We start from the raw sequence: 22182 nt of genomic DNA on the forward strand, positions 1-22182 counted from the left end.
GGTAAATGGTATTTAAATTATTCCTGGCCCTTTTTTTTTAAATCCACAGTAATCTGCTTGGTCATGGGCTCATTCAAGAGCAGGTGGTTGAAAGCAGTCCGCAGGTCTCTATTCTCTGACACACTCCAGTCATGAATTATTACCCACTATCACTCAAAGCTATCATTTACAGTTGGGTTTTTCACAAGATGTGCAACAAGTGATTTCAATCATTTCTCATATGAGTCAAATGGTTCGGCACATAATAACTGATTCACTGTGTGACTGTGACCAGAGGGTACTGTGGCTGAGCATGACCTATCCGAGTTGCCGTAGCAATGCAAGGCTGTGGCACTCCTCCTCAATGAACGTTGGAAAGATGGCGACGGCATACGCACAAGCGAGAGTCAACTGTGCCGGCGGATAGAAAGTGCTCTAAAGACACAAAAACCCGCCTCCCGTGCAGAGATTTAGCAGTGCAAAGTGTGTCTGACATCGCTTAGACATGGTGTAGTCCATGCACGGCTAGGAACAAGAAGCCACCGCTTTGCTATGGAGCCTCCGGATCGTAACAAGCCCAGCAGGTATGCGAATTTGTTGAACAGACACTTCACCATCAGGACCTCGCAGTTGCCAAATAGGGAGCTGACCGTGACACTGCACTCGGCTCTACGGGAGCCCGTAGATTTCGACTTCCTGCCAAATAGTGGTGCGCGTGCAGTTAGTGCATTTGCAACGCCGGAGTTGTAAACTTTTTGGAGCAACATTTTCCGGCGCACTCCGCCGCAGATATTTGCTTCTGAACTGATTCTCGGTTGCCGGAGAGAAAGGCAACAATGCTCGCCAAATGATAAGGTAACATTACGAACATATTAGTAGCCGCTGTGACAGTGCAACATGTAAAAAAAAAAAAGAAAAAAAGAAAAAGGGGGAGCAGCTAGCTAACATCTTCTTCTAGCTGTTATTGTTCAGCCTCAACTTCTCCAGAACAAACTGACGACGCTGAAATCAGACTCGTGTTGCAGTGCAGGGGCTCGTAAAAGCTGGACCTGCAAGTGTGTCGTCGCTTACTTAAGATCGCTAGCCTATGCATTTCATCATAAAGCACAAACTGTGAGGGGGGGCAACGTGTTGCAAATATGTGCAATGAACGCGGTGTGTGTGTTTGTCAGTGTCCAGATGACGAGGTCACGTGTCTGCAGGAGAAGACGTTCAAACACACGATGGACGATGTTGGTCTCATCTGTGCGCTTTCTCGTAATCGACACGGCGCCAGTGTTTTGCCCCCCCCTGACCGCAGGCTGTCCACACACCATCAGGAATCTGCTGTTGTGTCTTTCGTCTCTCTCTGTCTCTCTCTCTCGTGAAATGTGTTTGTCTGCAGAGCCACTGACTTTGGACTTGTCATCTGCGATAATCCTGGTTTTGAGCAAATAGCCGGTCTCTTTTTGTGTGTGTGTGTAATGACCCGACGTACCAACCAGTTGTAATTATCTTGCACTCTTGTGGACACACACACACACACACACACACGGAGGCTGGCATGATTGTGAAATACAGGCCCTGTTTATGTTGTTGCTGGCTGCAGTAATGAACCGCTGGTTGTGGTATTGCTGGGATCAGGGAGACGTGTGGCACAATTAGTTCACGTGTTTTTTTTGCTTAGTACGTGCACCAATTTTTTTTGGGGGGGCCGAAAGGTAACTCGTGTTCGTCAATAAATTGTCGGTTGTCGTCAGTGCTGCAGCTGATGATTTTTTTGTTGTTGTTGTTGATTAATTGATCAACTGTTTGTTTTTTATGATGTCAGAGCCAATAGTCTACAAACAAAAAGATATTCAGTTCATAACAATGGACTAAAGGAACCAGGGAATATTCACATTTAAGAAGCTGAAAGTCATTAATTGTGTCTGTTCATTAAATGTATTCATTACAATTACTCAAATCGATTATCAAAATAGTTGCCGATGATTTGATTAATCGACTAATAGTTGCCGCTCCAGTTAGCCGGGCTATGCAAATCTTGTAAACAATAACGATTACATGGCTGAAGCTGCAGAGTTTGCAGCAATAGGTCGGCCCGCGTTGTGCTCAAAGTGCACAGCTCTGTCACCTTTCAGACGGCAACAGCAGGCCTCACAACATGCAACAATTGGGTTTCTTTTAGTGTCTCTTCGTCAGTGAGTGTGCAAGTGTGCATTCACTTAAACCACGTGTGCTCAGATGAGTTATGTGCTCGCTCTGCAATTGAAGGCTATCGCTATCTTTGCAAGTACAGAGGTCCTTTGTCAATAATGTCTCATTCTCAAAGTCAGTCTGAAGACATTGTGGCTCACAAAGCATTCCAGAGATTTCAGGATGTGGTGCAGTGTGTGCAGTAGATAGCTGCCTGGAGCCCCGGAGGCGCTCTTTGGCAGAGCTCATTAATGCCTCTATTTGCCGGCAGTGCAGGCTGTGGAGTACAGATGGACTGCCCTCTTCTACTTCCTATCTTTATCCTATCTCGGCCCACAGCTGCTTTACAGAGAGAAAATAAAGCTCTTGCATTCTGTCGCTATCATCTGTCATTTCCGATTAAACAATAGCTTCTTTGTAGCTAGTGAAACTGTGGCAACTGATGCTACTAATACCCCCGCAGGAGTAAGATCTTGTAATTAAGGAAGAAACAAATAAAAGCTGGTTGAGTACTGGAGAATAACGCGTTTGCCAACTTGATGTGACATTTGTAATTTGCATGGCTGCAGGAGAAAACTGCGTTACTTGTGACTCTCAAAGTTGCAGCATTTCTGATGCAAGTGGCAAAAAAGGGAAAAACATGTAATTACTCCATTTACCTTTTAACTCATGCTGCATCCCAGGGCCTGCAAACAGGGTCTACATTTAGATCATGTGACTCGTGGTTAATAGCATGAGGTTCCTCCGGTACAGTAAAGTCTGTGTCTTTTCTTAGACTGAGGGTGTTCCCTGTGTTAAGCGGTGTACAAGACCAGACAGTAAGCACAGCAATACTTTATACAGAACTATCTTGCGGATTTGTATGCGTCAAAGTGTCTGTTTGCATATTATAACACCTCTTGCGGGAGCAAACTCCTCCCTTGTGCGTGCATGGCATGCTTTTGCACAGTTGCATGTAGGAGAGGTTGGGAGGTCCACTCCTGGAAATGTTGCTCTGTTCCAGAGAAGGGTGTGGTCAAGTATGTCATGTTCATTGTTTCTGAATTCTGTCAGCCTACGGTGCAAAAACTGTGTGCTGCTTCAGCTCTGCCACTTTGTCAGGGATTGACAGCAAGTCAGAGATCCGTGCTGTTGTATGCATGAGCTACACTTTCATTGAGATTAGAGTACATGTGCATACTTTTTTTTTTTTTTTTTTTTTTGCTCTCATGGCTGCAGCAGTTAACTATGGACTGAAATTAGTAGCCAGCAGACACATGCTTTTTACAGTGGGGGTAATCAAAGTCTGCATCTATCAGTTATGCCAGCATGACCTAATTAGAGAAAAGTGTGCTCTTACAAAACCCCGACCACCTTCCCCTCCTTTTCCTCCCTCTAAAAAAAGTCCCCTTTAGTTTGGGCATTGTGAGCAAGTGTGCTCACTAACCAGCTGTGTGGTATTCAGCTGTGGGCCTCCCGGGCCACGTGTCACAACTATACAATAGAGTGCCCCTTGCTGGTACAATAGCGTGGATGGTTGGTGTCAAAGGTCAGGCCCCCCTGACTCTGGCAGCCCTTGGTATCACTGCTTCAGTTGCTATAGAGAAAAGACTCTCGATTTTATGCTGTTTATTATTCACTCAGTGTTTCTGCCTGGGGGCTCTGGCATTCCACCGGCCTTTATTGGAGCCCCAATGAGCCATCAGATGAGCCATTGAGAGCAGCCAGACACCATCTGCAGTGATAATTCACCAGTGGCAGCCAGGCAGGGACAGCTTGAGGACCATAGCAGGCTATGGTTAACTGCAGGACGCACGGGCCTGTTACTTTCCCCGTCTGCAAGTAGGTTTAGGAATTCAGAGGAAGACTTTGGACGGCTTTTACTGCAACAGCACAATCTGTGCTCAAAGTGTCTCATGGCAACCTAACAAACACCCGGCAGAGATGGCGTCATTGGTTCCGCTTTCATTCCTGGGTGATTTAGTCACACTCATCTGTGTAGAGAAGTGTCTTTTTAAAACTTGGTCTCATTCCCTCATTCCCCATGTATGTACTATTTCTGTCCTCACACACCCCTGCACCCTCTGGAATGTCCACTAATGTACACACAGTCTGATCATACCCGAGCCTTTTGTGTCAGAACAGGTTTTTTGAAGAATATTATTGCAGCATTATAAGCAGCTACTCTATCTGCTTTCTTAATGCAGTTTCCTGATACCTGTCTCAATTATTGCGTTGCAAAACGACAGTGATTTGTCTCTCGGGCTGCTTAATGCCTTATTGTAACACGCATGTTTGCTTACTGCGTGTTCTTGTGCCTGCGTACTGAAAAGATCCCTGTTATGTCCTGCTCCTGCAGAACAAGCCCCTTCACAGTTTTCTCGTACAATTCACTCATAATGGGACCAGTGTACTTTCAGGCCAGAGTTAGTCTGTCAGTTCAAGACTGTTGTAGTTCAGTTGGGTGCGCTGTTGTCATTACTCGTTCAGTCATGGATTGATCTGATTAATTGTAGACGTACAACAAAATCTGAAGGATTAAAGTGAAGACACTAATTTCCAACATGGTCCATAAATCTTAAAAAAAAAAGCAGCTGCAACAACAAACAAACAAACCATAAAACGGCACAGTGGTGCAGTGGTTAGCATTGTCGCCTCACAGCAAAAAGGTTCCGGGTTTGAATCCGGTCCTGGGCCTTTGTGCGGAGTTTGCATGTTCTCCCCGTGCTTGCATGGTTTCTCTCCAGGTGCTCCGGCTTCCTCCCAACAGCCAAAAAAACATGCACCTCAGGTTAATTGGTGGTTCTAGAAATTGCCCTTAGGTGTGAATGAGAGTGTGAATGGTCTTTGTTTCCGTCAGTCTCTCTGTGGCCCTGGGAGGGAGGCTGTGGCTCAGACTGGATTGCACACTAATCGGAAAGTTGGTGGTTCAATCCCCAGCTCCTCCTGCCCACATGCCTAAGCGTCCTTGAGCAAAATACTGAACCCTAAATCGCTCCCGATGGTGTGCCATCGGTATGTTGTAAGTCGCTTTGGATAAAAGCGTCAGCTAAATGTAATGTAATGTAAAACAACATTTAACTGTATACCTAAACCCTAAAATCCATAAAGCACCACCACTACAAATTAAATAACGAGGATAAAAACAATGCCCATATTTAAAGCTCCCAAGTATCAAGAATAATTAGATAACTGATGTAAAAATATAACCCAATATTTCATCATAGATCTGTGATGCCCTTTTTGTTGTTGACATCTGGATGGTTGGTTGTTGCACTACATAGACACAGTGTGATAAAAGGAGCTTCGTGCGACATTAGTAACTCGAGACACAAACAGACAAGTGTCCTGCTGTCATAGTTTTTGCTGAGTCTTTACCATTGTAGTCTGTGAAAGAGCATTGAGGGCAGTATGTTCCTTTTTTTTGAGGTCTTGATTGCACCTCAGACTTCCACATGTAGGATTTGCAGCAGGTGTTGGACTGCCTTGTGTGTGTGTGTGTGTGTGCGCGCGTGTGCGCGTGTGCGCGTGTGTGTGTGTGTGTGTGTGTGTGTGTGTGTGTGTGTGTGTGTGTGTGTGTGTGTGTGGGGCAGATGGGCAATAGAAACCTGCAATTTCTCTCTGTCTCCTTGAAAAGCTTAAGCAAGTGATTTGCAGATCCCCCCCGCCCCAACACGGACACTCCCCCGGTGAATGTGATACCACCCTGCCCCCTTTTCAACTCCGCCGACACAGATGCTAACAGGCACGTGTCGGGGAATGCATTTCAGTTTGATGATCAATGGAGGGACACATGGTGACCAGCATATATATCACACGTTGTCCTTCCGCTCCTCTTCTTTCTCTATTGTTTTTTTGTCGGTGGGGTCAGACCCTTGAACCTTTTGCTCTAATCCTATTAAAAAACCCTCAGAGAGGCATTAGGGAACAAAGCCCTGACATTGTAATCTGGAAAGGCTTGCCACTTGCACTTTGGGTTTTCTTTTTCTTTTTTTTTTCTCCCCTTCTTTTTCCCAGAAGGAAGTGTTTCAAGTGGTTGCAGTGTGTTCCCTTTCTGCAGAACGTGAAGCAGCTCACTGCCGTGGCTGTTCAGTATCTGTACTCATGTCAGAGTGTTGTTAAGCAACCGTGATGTCCCCATCAAGATTTACCCTAATCTCCTGAAAGTAGTCAACTGTTATGGATTACAGTTGTGTTTGCAATGCAGTCTGACAACTTGCACACTCTTGAGTGAGTGAGTCTCAGTGCTCCTTGAAATCCTACTTGTATGGTTGATGACTAAGCAGACAGTTAATGAGGGTTACTTTTGCTGTTATGTTTACCTCGACCAAGAGAAGGTGCTCACACCTTATTATCCTGCATCTGGACGGCTGTGGTCATGCACAGAGCATTTAGGAGGCAGCCGGTCAGGCTCCAAAGGACACACAACTCGTCAGTCTGCTGTTGGTAGCAGCAGACACTCAGCTGCAGTTCAGCAACAGTTCAGCAACCTGTTCGCCATCGCATTAGAGGAGATTTGGTGCACGCTCTGTTGTGGGTGCAAACAACCCAGCTCTGTTTGACCTCGTACACACATTTCTTAGATTCTGGTTTGTGATCTGACAAAGCATGGACTTGCTTGAAGCATGTCTTCCAGGTCACCCTGCTTTTTGTAATCATGTCAATGTCGCTCATGTTTGTCTTGTCTCTTTTCCCCTAAACTTACAATGTTGACAGGCAGACCAAGCCAGAGGAAGATGCATCCCAGCAGAACTCGGAGGTGGATGAATCCTCGGATTCTCCCAGCGAGGAAGTGGAAGCTCTGTATGGCACGTCACCTCCTTTTACCGCCAGACAGATCAAACGCATGTCTGGCAAACATCAACGGAACAGCCAGGCGAGGAGTGCCGGTCGGTCTCCAAACAAGGGTGAGTTAATACAGCTATCCGACAGAGAAATACATGGAAATGATTTTGTACATGCAGTTTTATGAGCACTGAACTGACTGGGAGTTTGTCTTCATTATTTTCATTCCAGTGGACCTCAGCCCATCTGTCCTGAAAGAGAGTCCCAAGCCAGCGGAGACCCCTGAGGAGCACAGCTACAAGCAGGGCAAGAAGATTCGGGCCACTCTGCGCTCCACTGAGAGAGATCACAAGAAGACGTTTGAAGGCTCCTTCATGCTGGACCCGCTCTCGAAGTCGAGCCATTTCGGGGCCCTCAACATGGATCCCAGGAAGCATTACTTGAGCTTGGGCTGCAGCAGCTGCAAACTCCCTGTGTCTATGCCCCATATTGCCCGGACACATCGGCAGACCTCCAGGACAGACTGTCCCGCTGACCGCCTCAAGTTCTTTGAGACTCTGCGGCTGCTGCTCAAGCTCACGTCTATGTCCTCCAAGAGGAAGGAGAAGGAGCAGAGAGGCCTGGAGAACATGCCCTTTATGGGCCACAACAACGAGGTCATCTGGTTGGAGCTGCAGGCATGGCATGCACGACGTTCCACCAATGACCAGGACCTTTTTCTTTTCACTGCCCGCCAAGCTATTCCTGACATCATCAATGAGGTGCAGCACTTTAAGGTCAACTATGACAGCCTGAGAGGGGCTCAGTGTTCAGAGTCTCACCTAATCCAAGGGGATTATCAGAGTCTGGCAGATCTAGTCTGTGGAGAGGAGAGGGATCGTGCCGTAGCGGAGACCAACCACTGTGGAGTAGATCCCTGGGGCTTCAGCGCTTGCCCCTCCTCAGCGCTGAACGCAGCAGAGCCTCTGGGCTCTGGCGCTGACTGCAGGGAACACCTCCAACGCCAGCGGCTCGCATTCGAGCAGGTCAAGCGGGTCATGGAACTGTTGGAGTCTGTGGAAGCTTTGTACCCCTCTTTGCAGGCCTTACAGAAGGACTACGAAAAGTACGCAGCACGAGACTTTCAGGGCAGGGTGCAGGCACTCTGTCTGTGGCTCAACATCACCCAGGACCTCAACCAGAAGCTGCGCGTTATGGCCACTGTGTTGGGCCTCCGTGATCTATCCCGTATCGGGTGGCCAGTCTTTGAGATCCCGTCACCTCGCTGCTCCCGTGGAAATGAAGAAGAAGAGAATGAGGACGATGAGGAGAATGACTCGACTGCCACTTTTACAGCTGAAAGTGACGGAGAGGAGAAGGATGCTGAGGAGGAAGGCGAAGTGGGACGTGTAGCAGAGGGAGAGCTGTCTCCCACCCTGACTCCTAAATTTGCCCGATTGTTGTCAGAAGACGAGTTTCTCCCAACTGCAGCTTTGGGAAGTGCAGAAGGGACGGCGGGCGGAGGAGTGTTCTGCCCCACAGCCATCTACAGACCATTTGTGGATAAAGCCCTGAAACAGATGGGACTGCGTAAACTGATCCTCAGACTGCACAAACTGATGGACCGCTCTCTGCAGAGGTCCAGGGCGGCGCTGCTCCGACACACTCCTGCTCTGGAGGTGAGGCTATCATTTCTCCAACTGCCCACTCAATGATTACTGATTTAAGATAAATAGTCTTTCATCAAATAGAGCTTATTACAGAAAAGTCAGGGAAGGATTGTTCAGTATACATGTACATAAATCTGAGGTGTCCTGTGGGCATGAAACCATGTAGTAGTACATACGCTGGCTACTTCTTCTCAGGAGTTTCGTGCAGATGCACGCGCACGCACACGCACACACACACACACACACACACACACACACACACACACACACACACACACACACACACACACACACACACACGTGCACACACAAATATAAGATACCAATAACCAGCTCTGACTATTAAACTGATAAACATATACAGCACAAATACATGAGAAATGTGGAGCTGTAAAGAAAAACAATAATGAAATCCAATTCACAGTCAAATCAAAATGCAGCTTTTTGAATATGCAGAACTGACCAATTAGTTGATTGGCAAAAAAGTAATTTCCATAATCTTTCTCTTTTGAACTGATAAGAAAAAACAGGCAGTTAAAAGAAAAAAGTCTGTTGGGCTCTGGGACATTGTAACAGCCATTTTTCACTATTTTGTCAAATGTTATTGACGAAACGATCACGGATAAATCAATAATGGAAATACTTATTGGTTGAAACACTGAATGAAAGCTGCGATCCAAAGTTCAGTTGTGTATAAAGTTGTATTTCTGTTATAGATGACTACAGTTGGGTTTTCTCATTTCCTCGTAAACAGTAAAACAAGATGATCAACTGCATGTTTTGGAAAGCTGATTTAACCTTCAGCTTCATTAAAGCAGTGATGCAGCCTGAATCATGCTGCTGTGATTAATAAGACAAACTAAATGCAGTATTCTTTGCTGAATTCACAACGAAAGGGAACAATAGAAAACGAGGTGAAGGGACATTTAAAGCAGAGTTTGTGTTTTATATAGTCACTCAATTTCCAAATCAGAATTCAGTTCAATAATTAAAGGATTTCCATTTTTATTTACGACGCTAGTAATTTGTGTAGTAAAATGAATTTAAAACATATATGCCCTTTTCCTGGTACAACAGTTGCACTGCACTGTACTGCGGTTGAATAGCAGTCATGTGTGCTGCTGTAAAGGGCGAAAGCAATCAAATAGCTAATTGTATTGTTTTGCTCAGCAAATATTAGTAATTTAATTAGGCTCTCGAGGAAACATCATTTGGAGGAGTTCTCACTGACGGGAGCTCAGGAAGTCTTGAGCCCGGGCTGTAAACAACAGATGATGTTCACACATGGATGTAGCTGCTGAAAGGGAAAAAAAAGAGGAAATGACTGTGATTGAGTTTATTTAGATAATCAACTCATCTGGGTAACAACAAAGGATGTGAACAGGTCTTGAATTTGCTGATTTGTTTAACCTGATCATGATAGTCAGAGGCTGCGATGTTGGGAATAAAGAGGAGACATGTTGTAGCTTTACAGCGCTGCGCTGCTAAATTTAGTAATCATCTGCTGAAGGGGATGCATCTTTACGGAGGATGTCTGTCTGAGATTGGAGAGCCATGATGGCTTCTGCAGTGAAAACTGTTTGAATTATAATTATTAAATGGCAAAAAAAAAGTTTATTATGAAGTCAAGTGTTGACTCCGTTAATGACCGAATATTTTAACACCAATTAGCAAGAGAGTGTTCACGATCATTCAATTTTAGTTGACGATTGTCACACAAATAATACTTCAACAATACACGTACACCTTATGAAGAAGAGACATTTATTTCTCGTGGAAATACAGTTGGTCAAATACTAGAAGTTAAAGTGCTGCGAGACAAAACAAGTCAAACTTCAGTCAGTAAAAGACGACACGGAAATATTGATGGACATATAACTCCAGCTGTTTGTGGACAGATGAATGGAAGCGCTTATTCAAAATGACTACGGTCAGCCAATTGTGTAATACTTGTGACGGGTCTAAATAGCAGTGGTGCTTTATACTACATGCTGTTCACTCACTGGACGTCTTCCACCTGCAGTTTGCAGACTTCCCAGATCCCATGCTGTACAGTGATTACCTGCCAGAGCTGGCGCGCCACGTCTCCTGCAGCGGTCCGACTGATCCGGAGCTCGGAGCCGACCAGGTGTCATGGGAGGATTTACTGGACATGGATCTCCCATCGTTCCGGCCAGCTTTCCTCGTGCTCTGCAGAGTCCTCCTCAACGTCATTCACGAATGCCTTAAACTACGACTTGAACAGAGGCCCGCTGGAGAGCCTTCGCTGCTCAGTATCAAACAGGCAAGCAGCTGATGAAACACTTCTAGGGCTCAATTTAAGAGTTCTTTACACACCAGTCGCGCTGATTGGCTGGAAGCGTTTTACACCAAACATACCCGAGTTGTATTGCATGATTTTTTTTTTCCCTCAAAAAGAAAAGACACCAGGCGAGCAGAAAACATTTCGTAGAACCAGTGGCTTAAACATTTAGTCTGTATGTGCTCTGTGGCTGCAAGAAATTCACGTTTATTCTCCCAGTCTTGTAGAAAGTTTGTCACTTCCTCGGTGTAGATTATCGACTAAATGTTTAAGTGTAGTTCATTTTGACTTAAAGACGGGGATACGTGGTCGGTGTGTTCTCACGTGTTGTCTGTGGTCTGCAGTTGGTGCGTGAGTGCAAAGAGGTCCTTAAAGGTGGTCTCCTGATGAAGCAGTATTATCAGTTCATGCTGCGTGGTGTGGTGACCGATGCTCAGGGCTTGCAGACAAATGCCAATATCGATGAGTTTGAAGAAGACCTTCACAAGATGCTGGTGGTAAGACTGTTCGTCTTTTCCCTCCTCTGTTTAAATAGCCAGATTAACCCCGAGTGTGTCGTCGTCGTGGTGTCGTTGTGATTTTTATTCATTGATGAACTGTAAGTTGCGCATAAAACATCCCGTGGTTATCTCACATCTGCTGCTGTTTTTCGAAGGTTTACTTTGACTACATGCACAGTTGGATCCAGATGTTGCAGCAGCTGCCCCAGGCCTCTCACAGTTTAAAGAACCTGTTAGAGGAGGAGTGGCACTTCACCAAGGTCATCACTCCTTACATCCGTGGAGGGGAGGCCCAGTCTGGGAAGCTCTTCTGGTGCGTGAACCTACCGTCCAACTGAAATGTGCATGATGCCTACTTGCAAGCCAAACTGACTTTAAAAACCTGAATAATAATTCACTTTGATGCGAGTTAAGACGTGATTATAAGTATGAGACTGAGCAGTGTTCTGCTCTTTGCAGTGACATCGCTGGGATGCTGCTCAAATCCACTGGAGAGTTTCTCGATGCCGGTCTGCAAAAGAGTGGGAATGAATTCTGGGAGAGCGCAGATGACAGCACCGCCTCAGATGAGATCAGGTTATTTACTTGGTTATTTTTCAACATTCGAGTTGGTGTTTGTCCCAGCCGAGGTGTTTTGAACGTGATGGGTTTTTTTTCTTTCTTTTTCTCAGGCGGTCGGTTATCGAGACCAGCCGGTCACTTAAAGAGCTCTTCCACGAGGCCAGGGAGCGAGCGTCCAAGGCTCTGGGCTTTGCCAAAATGCTTCGCAAGGTGAGAAACAGCACAAGAATTTTCACTTCCTTGAAACAGAAATCCACAGCAGCACCGGCTTTGCATTTTTTTTTTTTTTTTTTTAAGTCTGACCCTGTTTTCTCGTCTCACGAAAGAACTGGGACTGTGTGTTCTGACACTTTGTTTGCTTCCCTCTCTGCAGGACTTAGAAGTTGCTGCAGATTTCAATATCACTAACGGGGTGACTTGTCTCCTGGAGGCACTGAAAAAAAGAAACTATGTCAAGGTGTGTGGGTTTTTTTTTTCCTGTTAATTTCTGATCTTTCCTTTCTGTCCTCAGGTTGTTTACGTAACTGTTTCACCTTCTGTTTTTTGCCCAGGTTCAGATTCCAGGCTTAGAAGAGCTCCAAGTTTTCGTCCCCTGTGGCTTGAAGGAGCAGCGGCCTCTCATCCTGCAGCTTCTTAATGCAGCTGCCGGCAAAGACTGCTCCAAAGAGCCCGATGAAATTGCTGAGGACGAGGCCTACCTGCTCATGAGCAAACGCAGAACAGACCCCACCACTGATTCTGACTGGGCTCAGTGGGACGGAGAGCTCCTCAAACTGGTCCCTCAGATGGAAACTGTTGACACTTTAAGGGCCATGAAGGTACGGGAGTTAAAAACTTTTTTTTAAAAAATTTTTTTTAATTCAGTGCGTGTGAGTGGGTTGTCCGTTGTTTACAAGCCTCCCACTAATCCAATGTGCTCTCAGGTGGACAACATGCTCTTGATAGTGATGCAGTCAGCTCACCTGGTGGCGCAGCGAAAGGCCTTTCAGCAGTCCATGGAGGATGTGCTCACTCTTAGCCGCGAGCAAACATCGAGTCAGCCTCTCATCGCGAGCGCTCTGGAGCAGCTCAAGGTACTTACATATCCACATGGTACGATTTTGAAGCTATTATAACGCTGGTGTGTTCTGTGTTGCTGAAGACAGGTGCGTGTCGGTGTCCTACTTTCATATCAGTTTTTGCGGCAACCGTGACCCTGCATTTTTGCTCCATTAACATCACATGAAAATAGATAGCTACTTAGAGAGCGCTACTTTCAGGCCAGACTGTTGACGTGTTAAAGGGGAAGTCCCTAAACTTTCATAGCTGTTACATTCAAAGCCACAATACCAGATAAAAAGTGCTTTCTTGATTTTTTTTAATTTAATTTAATTTTTTATATATATTTTTTTTTTTTATGCTGATTGCTTTTAATTGTTTCCCTCTTCCCCACTGCAGGACGAGGCTCTACAGCTATGCATTAAGATTGACACTGCCATCGACCGAGTGGAGTACATGTTCACCACAGAATTTGAGGCAGAGGTCGAGGAGTCCGAGTCAGCCACTCTACATCAGTACTACAGGGAGGCAATGATACAGGGCTACAATTTTGCCTTTGAGGTAAAAGCCTGCAGCGATTAAGAAGTGTGACACATCGTGTACTTTTACAAGAGCCCACGCTTTAGATGCTGCACATCTACTCTGTTTTCCCCCGTCATAGCTCGTGACATCAAAGTCACATGTCCACTTCTCCTACTTTTTTCTCAATGGGGACTTTGTAATATTGGTGTAATTAATGGATTATTCTACAGAAGGATAATAAAGCTGCTTATGTCGTAAATTCATCATGAAGTTATCAGATGAGGGGAAGTTGAGGCTCCTGTTTGCTTTTTGTTTTTTTTATCCACAGTACCACAAGGAGGTGGTGCGGCTGATGTCCGGGGAGTTCAGGCAGAGGATCGGGGAACGCTACATAGCTTTTGCGCGCAAATGGATGACCTATGTCCTGACCAAATGTGAGAGTGGCAGAGGCACCAAGCCCAGGTAAGACCTCGCCTTCTATCAGCTGACGTGGTGTTACTCAGGCAGCTTTTCATTGTTTGAGTCTGTCGCTCAGGGATGCTATTTGTAGCTTCGCTGGAAAAAAAAAAGTTGAAGCCGGGCATTAACCTCTAAAAACCAGTTGGACAATGTTGATATTTAACTTCTGTGTAAAGATTATTACCTTCATTAAAATGTATTCATTTACGTCTTTGTCGAGAGCTTTACCTTTCAGCCATAACAATGTCAACATTGTACTCTGTGAATAGAGTACGTCTGAGAAAAATGTTGACCTTCCCAACACACACACACACACACACACACACACACACACACACACACACACACACACACACACACACCCTGTTAGCTTGCTAAATTTTTAGCCTCTTATAGAGAAAAGTTTTAGGACGCACTGATTGACCGCCATACTTCACTTCTACAGGTGGGCGACTCAGGGTTTTGACTTTCTTCAGGCCATCGAACCTGCCTTCATATCAGCGTTACCAGAGGATGACTTCCTGGTAAAGGGGCCTGTTTTGTCATTGTTATCTACAAATTGCACCATAAGCATGCTTGTCATATGGTCTATTTTTGACCGTCTGAAAATGTGCATGTATTTCTGCAGAACTTGCAAGCCTTGATGAATGAATGTATCGGCCACGTGATTGGAAAACCTCATAGCCCGGTGACTGGCATGTACATCGGTAAGATCCGCCTCTGTGACACGCGCTAATGATGGCTTCCATATAAGAAGTTTTCAGGTTATATTCTGTGGGAGGTTTATAATCAGGGTGTTATGGCGATGAGGGGAAGAGCTGTTACACAGGAATGACAGCAGTGCAATTACAGTTCAGGTCCTGTTGAACAGCAATAATGTTAGTTTCAGTTATCTCCTCTGAGCAAATGTGAACTGTGCTACTGTGACTGTAAAGTAAGCTGTTGCAAATTTATTGCATTGCAAACGTAATTATTTTATGACGATAAGGCTTCACCAGACCAGATGTGGTCAGATTATTTGTTAGATGCAAAGGTTTGTGCAAACAAATGTAGGCAACCAACTGGTGCTGGAACAGGGGTGCACAGAGCAACACAGCACAGTGATTGTTGTAGTCCACAATAACCTGACCACTGGATTTATATGATTAGAAAGCATAAGGAGTTTGATCAATAGACCAGAATCAATGTTGATTGGAATGATGATTTCCAATAGCCACAACTTCCCCTCAGTCAACCTGTTCTAGCTTTCCTTTTGTTAGTGACTTGACTAACTGCAGCATTGGGCGCGTTTCTTTTCAGCTCAAAGGAATAGTCCTCGTCCTGTGAAGGTCCCCCGTTGCCATAGTGACCCACCAAACCCCAATTTGTTCATCCCTAATACTGAAGGTTTCAGGTAGGTGACTGCAGGTTTTGACAGTAATCTGTGTGTCTGTGTGTCTACTGTGTTTTAAAGTGAAAACTCTGTCCCACATGGCTTTGCTGTTTTTTACCTTCTGGTGTTTTTGCTCTTCTGATGTTTTTGCTCTGTAGTTGTTAAGCGTCCGTTTGTGTGTTTGGAGGTTTTGTGTGTGTGTGTGTGTGTGTGTGTGTGTGTGTGTGTGTGTGTGTGTGTCCGTGCGTGTGTCAGCAGGCTTTTGGGGGGGAAAAAAAGAAAAGAAAAGTTCTTTAAGTTTGTGGTGTCCTGAGTGAATGTGTGCGTCTGTTCCTCAACCAGCCACCCAGTCATACACATGCACATACTTGTATCTTCACATCCCATTGAAGCCACCTCACCTCCCAAGGCAGCGCTCCTCAGTTTGTTTTTTCACCACACAGCTCTCGAAGTCTCCCCTGCGATCTTCGGAACCAGCTGTTCCCCAACGGCCCTCGCCCCGTCCCTCAGGGCCCGGGGGAACAGAGCCACACCAAAGCACCCGGCAGCACCCCCAATGACGTCAGGTAGCCTTGCCCCCCCCCCCCCCCCCCCCCCCACAAAAACAAAAAAACAAAAAAACCACACAAAAACAAGTCACAGATTCTTCTTTTGTAAGGCTTCTGGAAATACAAGAAGGAAATGCTTCATGTTAGGATTTAAAATCTGAGGGCACTTTTTTGTGAATCAGACGGGATTCACTAAATGCTTTGCAGCAATAACCACAAGCTTGGAGACAAATCTGTGATGTTGAGCCAATGTACAACTTTACTAGTGAATTTCAAGCATTCCTGCTTTTAGCCTTCTGACTGCATCTGAACAAACACTATGAATTTGGACTTTATTTCAGATATTGAATTAATTAGCATTCTTTGTAAATTGAGATGTACAGGCTCTTTATTGGCTATATCACCGAGTTTGATCTACTTTCAATGCTTTGAAGTTTGTAAAGAAATTTCACTTTAGTTAAAAAGTTTTGATCTCTTGGATGTTTTTATGTAATTAAATTGAATAATGAGAAATTTTTCCTTGTCCCTTTAATATAATTTTACTGGAGGATTTGAATCTTTAATTCATAGATACAGCTTTTACAGCATGGCTGTTTACATATGATTATTCTCATCTTCAGATCTGCTGGAAGATCTAAGAAACATCTAAATAATAATTTGCATGGCGCTGATGAAGGCTGCAAAAAGCTCGACTAAGAAACATCTAGGAATAAGTCAACTCGAATGTTATTTCATTTCTGCCTTAAAACTTTAAACGTAGCTTTCACAAGTCCTGCAAAATGTCACCAAACCAGAAAGAAATGCCTCACACGAGTATTGTTACTGGTCAAAGGAAGAGACTATGATTGTTGTGCATGGTGTGAAGATGAACATCAGTGAAAGAGTGGGCTATAATCTTCTGCTTTTTAGTGCTATTTACATCAGACTTGCTTTGACACTTGTGATTCACTTCCGTTCGGTTTTCTAGCCTATTGTGCAGTATCGAAATCAGAACGTGCGCTCGACAGGTCCAACCTTAACGTGTGAATGACTCTGATGCACGCTGAACTGTTAATGGGTTTTAAAGGTCACACTGCTAATTAACCAAATCTTTGTTTCTCTTGATTTTGTTGTTTTATTATTTATCTTGAATGCCTAATGCTGCCTTTTCAATGTAGAATTGTGCATTATTTAATTGGTTGGATTAATTACATCCTGTATACAAGTACGTTTTATTCACGTGAACAAGTCTGGGAACATTTTTTCCGAAAGCATTTCAAGTTGAAGATGCTTTCTGTTCCACTACAAGTTTAGCCAGTTGCATATGATTATGATGCTTTTCGAAAACAGGGCCCTGCACTGTTTAATTTTTTTACAATTAATTTACTATAAAGAAACCACTCAGTGCATGACATTTTATCAAGAGCATACTGTCATAAAAGCACAAGAAATAAAGTGCTTTGTAGGAAGAAGAGATTGCACTTTGTGTTGCTCTTTAATTCAGCCAGTCAGTCGCCTTTGATTGAATCACAGTGTTGCATCAGTTTCCTCCGTGTCTCTGCAGGGGATCCAGTTTCCATGAGAATGACCGTCTGTCGTCAGTTGCAGCAGAGCTGAATTTCAAATCTCTGAGCCGCCACTCCAGCCCCACAGAGGACCGAGAAGGTGGGCACAGTCATTGATCGGCAGGGTTTGAGCTACAGTACGTAGAAAACTTCTTTGACTGAAGTTTCTTTTCTGATGTCTCCAGAACCTTCATATCCGAAGGGAGACCCCAACAGCGCCGCACGCCGGAGCTGGGAGCTCCGCACCTTCATCAGTCAGTCCAAGGGTGAGATTGTTGAGCAGTGACGGCTGATGCTACGTTCAAATGGAACTCGAAACACTGTTGCTTGGCAACGGCAACGTGGGCGGTGTCTAGAAGCCAAAGAGGCTAACAATTTAGCAAGCTAACCGGGGGGGTGGGGGGAGGGTTGTGAATACCACAAGTGGTTCATATGCTCTTTTCTTGTGTACACGGTAAATACAACCCCATTGAAATGCAGCTTGAATCACAGATTATGAATGTTTGACTGACTTTAAAAACAAACCTTTTTTTCCCCATCTCCGGCCTCAGACACCGCAGCGCGGCAAAGCCCCATGGAGGCCGTCCGTCGGTCCATTCGCAAGTTCGAGGAGAAGCGGTACGCTGTGATGAAGCAGCGCAACATCATCGGCCAAGTGTGTCACACACCCAAGTCCTACGACAACGTCATGCACGTCGGGCTCAGGAAGGTGACCTTCAAGTGGCAGAGGGGCAACAAGATAGGTACGTCTGCGGTGGGAGTGCTGTGGTTCACGGTGTGGTTTATTTGTCACACACACACACACACACACAGACAGTGATGTTATCTATGCGTGTATGATAACAGGTGAGGGCCAGTACGGGAAGGTGTACACCTGCATCAATGTCGACACTGGAGAACTAATGGCGATGAAGGAGGTGTGTAGTCAGCAAACTCAATTCAAAGGTTTTCAAAGGACTAAAGAGCCGCAGGTCGTAACGCATCTTTTTTTCATTTACATTTTTTTTTTTCATTTAGATCCGATTCCAGCCAAATGATCACAAAACGATCAAGGAGACTGCAGATGAGCTGAAAATATTTGAAGGCATTAAACACCCGAACCTGGTGCGATACTTTGGAGTCGAGCTCCATCGGGTAAGAAGCCTCCACTTCAGCGTCGGCTCAGGTTTCACACACTGAAGCAGTTTAGTGTAAATGTTCTTGTGCTCACCCGCAGGAGGAGATGTACATTTTCATGGAGTACTGCGATGAGGGCACTCTGGAGGAGGTGTCCCGACTCGGGTTGCAGGAACACGTCATCAGGCTTTACAGTAAACAGATCACGACAGCCATCAATGTCCTGCACGAACACGGCATCGTCCACCGCGATATCAAGGGTCAGTCGCACGCTCTCGCTTTCTCTTTTTTTTTTCTCTTTTTTTTTTCTACACATCAGAAGTGCAGAAAATTCAGATTGAACGTAGGAACTGTTCACCCGTCATTTTACTGTCTCTGGTTTTTGTATCAGGAGCCAACATCTTTCTGACATCATCGGGCCTGATTAAACTGGGTGACTTTGGCTGCTCAGTCAAGCTGAGAAACAACACTCACACCATGCCGGGCGAGGTGAACAGCACACTGGGAACAGCAGGTGAGACACTACGTCTTGTGTCTGGGTTTCACGCAACCACCAGGGGTGGGGGGGGGGGAATTTACATTTTTCCCTTTTCCCAGTGTTTCTCCCCCCACATACTGCGATTCATGCGCGTTCTTCTTGCGTGGTCATGGCGACGAATATGTGACGCATTAACGTAGCTAATATGAATCTTCATTTTCTCTTCTGGTGTATTGGATCCGGTCTTTTGCATATTTCATGCTTCATACAATATATCATCGTGTCGTTGGTCACATGGCGGTGTGTACACACTTGCTGTGTTTTCTGCATACGTGCTGCATTATATAATCTTATTATTGATAATAATGAATTCAAAAAATAATAATTTGTGACTGCTGTTTGATATTTTCTAGCCTACATGGCACCTGAAGTCATCACCAGAGCAAAGGGGGAAGGTCACGGACGAGCAGCGGACATTTGGAGTCTGGGCTGCGTCCTGATCGAGATGGTGACCGGAAAGGTAACGAGGGATCGAAAAGGTCTTCCATTTCAGAGTATTCTATACGTCAACGGCAGCTGTTTGGCCTCCGTCATAGATATTTAAAGGTTTAAAAAGACAACGTTTTGATGGTTATTTTTACTTGTGTGTGAAGCTGTTGATTTTTACTTGTGGAAAGAAGATAACAGGTTGTTTTTTTTAGCTTGGTTATTACTGCCAACAAGAGAGACACTTTAGATCAGCTGTGACTCCCACCTGCAGTTTTTATGTTTGTGTGCATTTCAATAAAAACTAATTTATGTTACATTCGCTAGTTTAGAGGTCTTTTTTGCTCAAATCAAACGTTTTGGCTGCGAGACGCAGCTTCATTTGTTTTCTACAGTCTCCACATTTTGGCTACAAGTTGCTGTTGTGGTTTGGTGGTCATGGTTACCGGTGGTGTTTAAATATCTGCCTGAACGTCACTGTAATTTGTAGTTAAGCTCGTCACGTGAAGGTTTTTTTGCCTGCATGCCTTAACGCCTTAGGTTTATTTCCTCCTTTCTTAACCACTTCAGGAAATTCACTTCACCAAAAGATAAACTGCAATGAAATGACTCGCGTTCTTTTCATCTGAACCCGCAGAGGCCCTGGCATGAGTACGAGCACAACTTTCAGATCATGTACAAAGTGGGAATGGGCCACAAGCCCCCCATCCCCGAGAAGCTGAGCACAGAGGGCAAGGACTTCCTCGGTCACTGTCTGGAGAGCGAACCCAAGCGGCGCTGGACAGCGAGCGTGCTGCTGGATCACCCCTTTGTCAAGGTGAGACACTGCCATGTCATGCATTTCAAAGTAGTCTGGGTTTCTTTTACGATGGTGGATCAATAAGTTTGGAGACTGCTGCTGCTGCTGCTCCGTGCGAACAATGCAGAGCACCACGACGCGCGCCAAGCAAAGAGAAGCCGTAACCTTCGCAAGTAAGTAAGTGCTCCCGAGTTTCACCGCTTGATCAGCCTCAACACCTCTGAGTTACATGTGCGGTAGCGTGGCAGCGGTCCGAGTGCGTCTGCAGTTTCGTACGCAGCCGGAACTTGAGCAGAGAGCGCACATCAAAGTCTGTGACAAATTATTGTGGAAGAGAAAGCAGTAGCAAGGAGCCAAATCCGGTTAGTAGGGGTGGGGAGGAAAGACAACCCTGTTTTGGACAGTGACGTTCTGCTGCTTGGAAATGCAAAGGTGACTCAGAGAACACCGCCCCGGGCTCATTGCTTCATTGCTGCTGAAGTATTTTAAGGTTCCCCGTTTCTGGTTTCCAGAGTTTGTAACACTTTTCTCCCGAAGGTTACAGCCTCTCTGTACACGACGCGGTGCTGCGCTCTATTTGCGCATAACACGAGCAGTCTCTGAACTTATTGATCCGCTCTCGCAGTACGTGATCAAAACATGTCTCGATTCAACCGTCATGGCTCGTCTGCACATTTTTCAAAGTTTTGCATTGAAGACTTCCCGAGATTTTCCAACAAGTTCCCTTCACAGCTGCTCTCTCTCTCGTCTGTTTCAGGTCTGCACAGATGAAGAGTGAACGAAACCTCCTCTGTGGCTTTAAAGTTTACAAATGAAGGCACTACTGTACATGCTGTTGGCAAAAGACAAACAAAATAACTGTGGACTCAAAGAAGACGGAGTTACGGCTGAAGGCACATGGAGTTAAACTGAGGAACTAAAACAAATCATTTCAGAGGGCAACTGGATCTATGGAGTGTACAGTTGTTGTGTCTTTATGTATCCATGGACTGGGGGGGGGGGGGGGGAGGGGTTGTACATACTGTAATAATAGGATTGGATTAAATTCATGTATAAACAATATTGTAAAGTAAAAGTAACTATTGACACATTTGTTTGTTCACACTGGTGAAGAGACTTCTGAAAAGGCATTGAGGAATACTTTTTTGTTGTTGTTGTTTTTAAGAAAAGGGGGGGCGGGGACAAAATCTATGGCACTTTTAAGCTGTTTACCCGGAGGGGGCAGTTGAGTCGAAGAGGGAGGAATCTTATTTCAGTCGGCCTTTTGGGGCTGAAAGAGGTGTGGCAAGCCTGGTTTACCTCTGTGACCTGAAAACCATCCAAATATTCAAGTTGATTAATCACTTGTCTTTTAGCAAGCGCAACGGGCACGAAGAAGGATTTATTTAATGTATTTTTCTTTGCCTTTGCTGAGGAGAAAATGTCAAGTTGGAGCTATGTACAAGTCTACTGGTCCCCAGTGAAGAACTGTTCATGTGACCGGAGCGAAGCCAACGAAGAGGAGAAACGGGGCCTTGCTCTCCCTCCCTGCTGCTGAACACAAAACACACACACACACACACACACACGCACACACACACACACACACACACACACACACACACACACACACACACACAACTTCTGGTCCTCTGCTGCTCTGACAGTGTTTGCTCTGTACAAAACATATTAATAAACCAATCGTTTTTGTTTTTTTTAAGGACTTGTCTCATCTGTCATCATTTAAAATTGTATTTATTAGTTTAATATTGCAGAATATTATGTTGTCTCGCTGTTAATCTAAATCAGAGGCAGCCAGTTTGGACCGAACCTTATTTGTTTTGACCCACCGCAGTATTTGACAAGCTCGTGCTTATTCTCCATATTTTTAAGTGCTTCAGAATCCTATTT

The 22182-nt window shown here is 45.1% G+C and overlaps 1 protein-coding gene across 3 annotated transcripts; it reads left to right on the top strand.

Moving 5' to 3' along the window:
* The first annotated feature begins 367 nt into the window (after positions 1-367).
* Positions 368-21285, top strand: map3k4 (mitogen-activated protein kinase kinase kinase 4). 3 transcript variants are annotated; one of them, XM_069144886.1, is made up of 27 exons: positions 368-563; positions 6850-7040; positions 7150-8576; positions 10591-10851; positions 11214-11366; positions 11525-11682; positions 11829-11945; positions 12041-12140; positions 12304-12387; positions 12482-12748; positions 12854-13003; positions 13368-13529; positions 13819-13952; positions 14395-14473; positions 14578-14656; positions 15249-15342; positions 15765-15887; positions 17413-17513; positions 17599-17679; positions 17965-18156; positions 18260-18330; positions 18431-18547; positions 18630-18789; positions 18921-19043; positions 19421-19527; positions 20131-20310; positions 21050-21285. In XM_069144886.1, exons 1-27 carry the CDS (start codon positions 532-534, stop codon positions 21068-21070), a joined length of 4764 nt encoding a protein of 1587 aa, XP_069000987.1. In that variant the 5' UTR covers positions 368-531; the 3' UTR covers positions 21071-21285. The 3 variants fall into 3 exon arrangements, with proteins under 3 accessions (XP_069000987.1, XP_069000989.1, XP_069000988.1); XM_069144887.1 differs by lacking the exon at positions 368-563 and adding an exon at positions 595-834; XM_069144888.1 differs by lacking the exon at positions 15765-15887.
* Positions 21286-22182: the final 897 nt, after the last annotated feature.

Source organism: Embiotoca jacksoni, unplaced genomic scaffold (genome assembly GCF_022577435.1).
Source record: "Embiotoca jacksoni isolate LCO1_2020_lvr unplaced genomic scaffold, fEmbJac1.0.p SCAF_12, whole genome shotgun sequence".
NCBI lineage: Eukaryota > Metazoa > Chordata > Actinopteri > Embiotocidae > Embiotoca > Embiotoca jacksoni.

Bases quoted from the DNA above. Each gene is read 5' to 3' on its own strand.
- map3k4 (XM_069144886.1), top strand. From the start codon at position 532: ATGGAGCCTCCGGATCGTAACAAGCCCAGCAG. The intron at 13,004-13,367 runs GTACTTACATAT...TCCCCACTGCAG, and splicing joins GCGCTCTGGAGCAGCTCAAG to GACGAGGCTCTACAGCTATG. The intron at 19,528-20,130 runs GTAACGAGGGAT...CTGAACCCGCAG, and splicing joins TCGAGATGGTGACCGGAAAG to AGGCCCTGGCATGAGTACGA.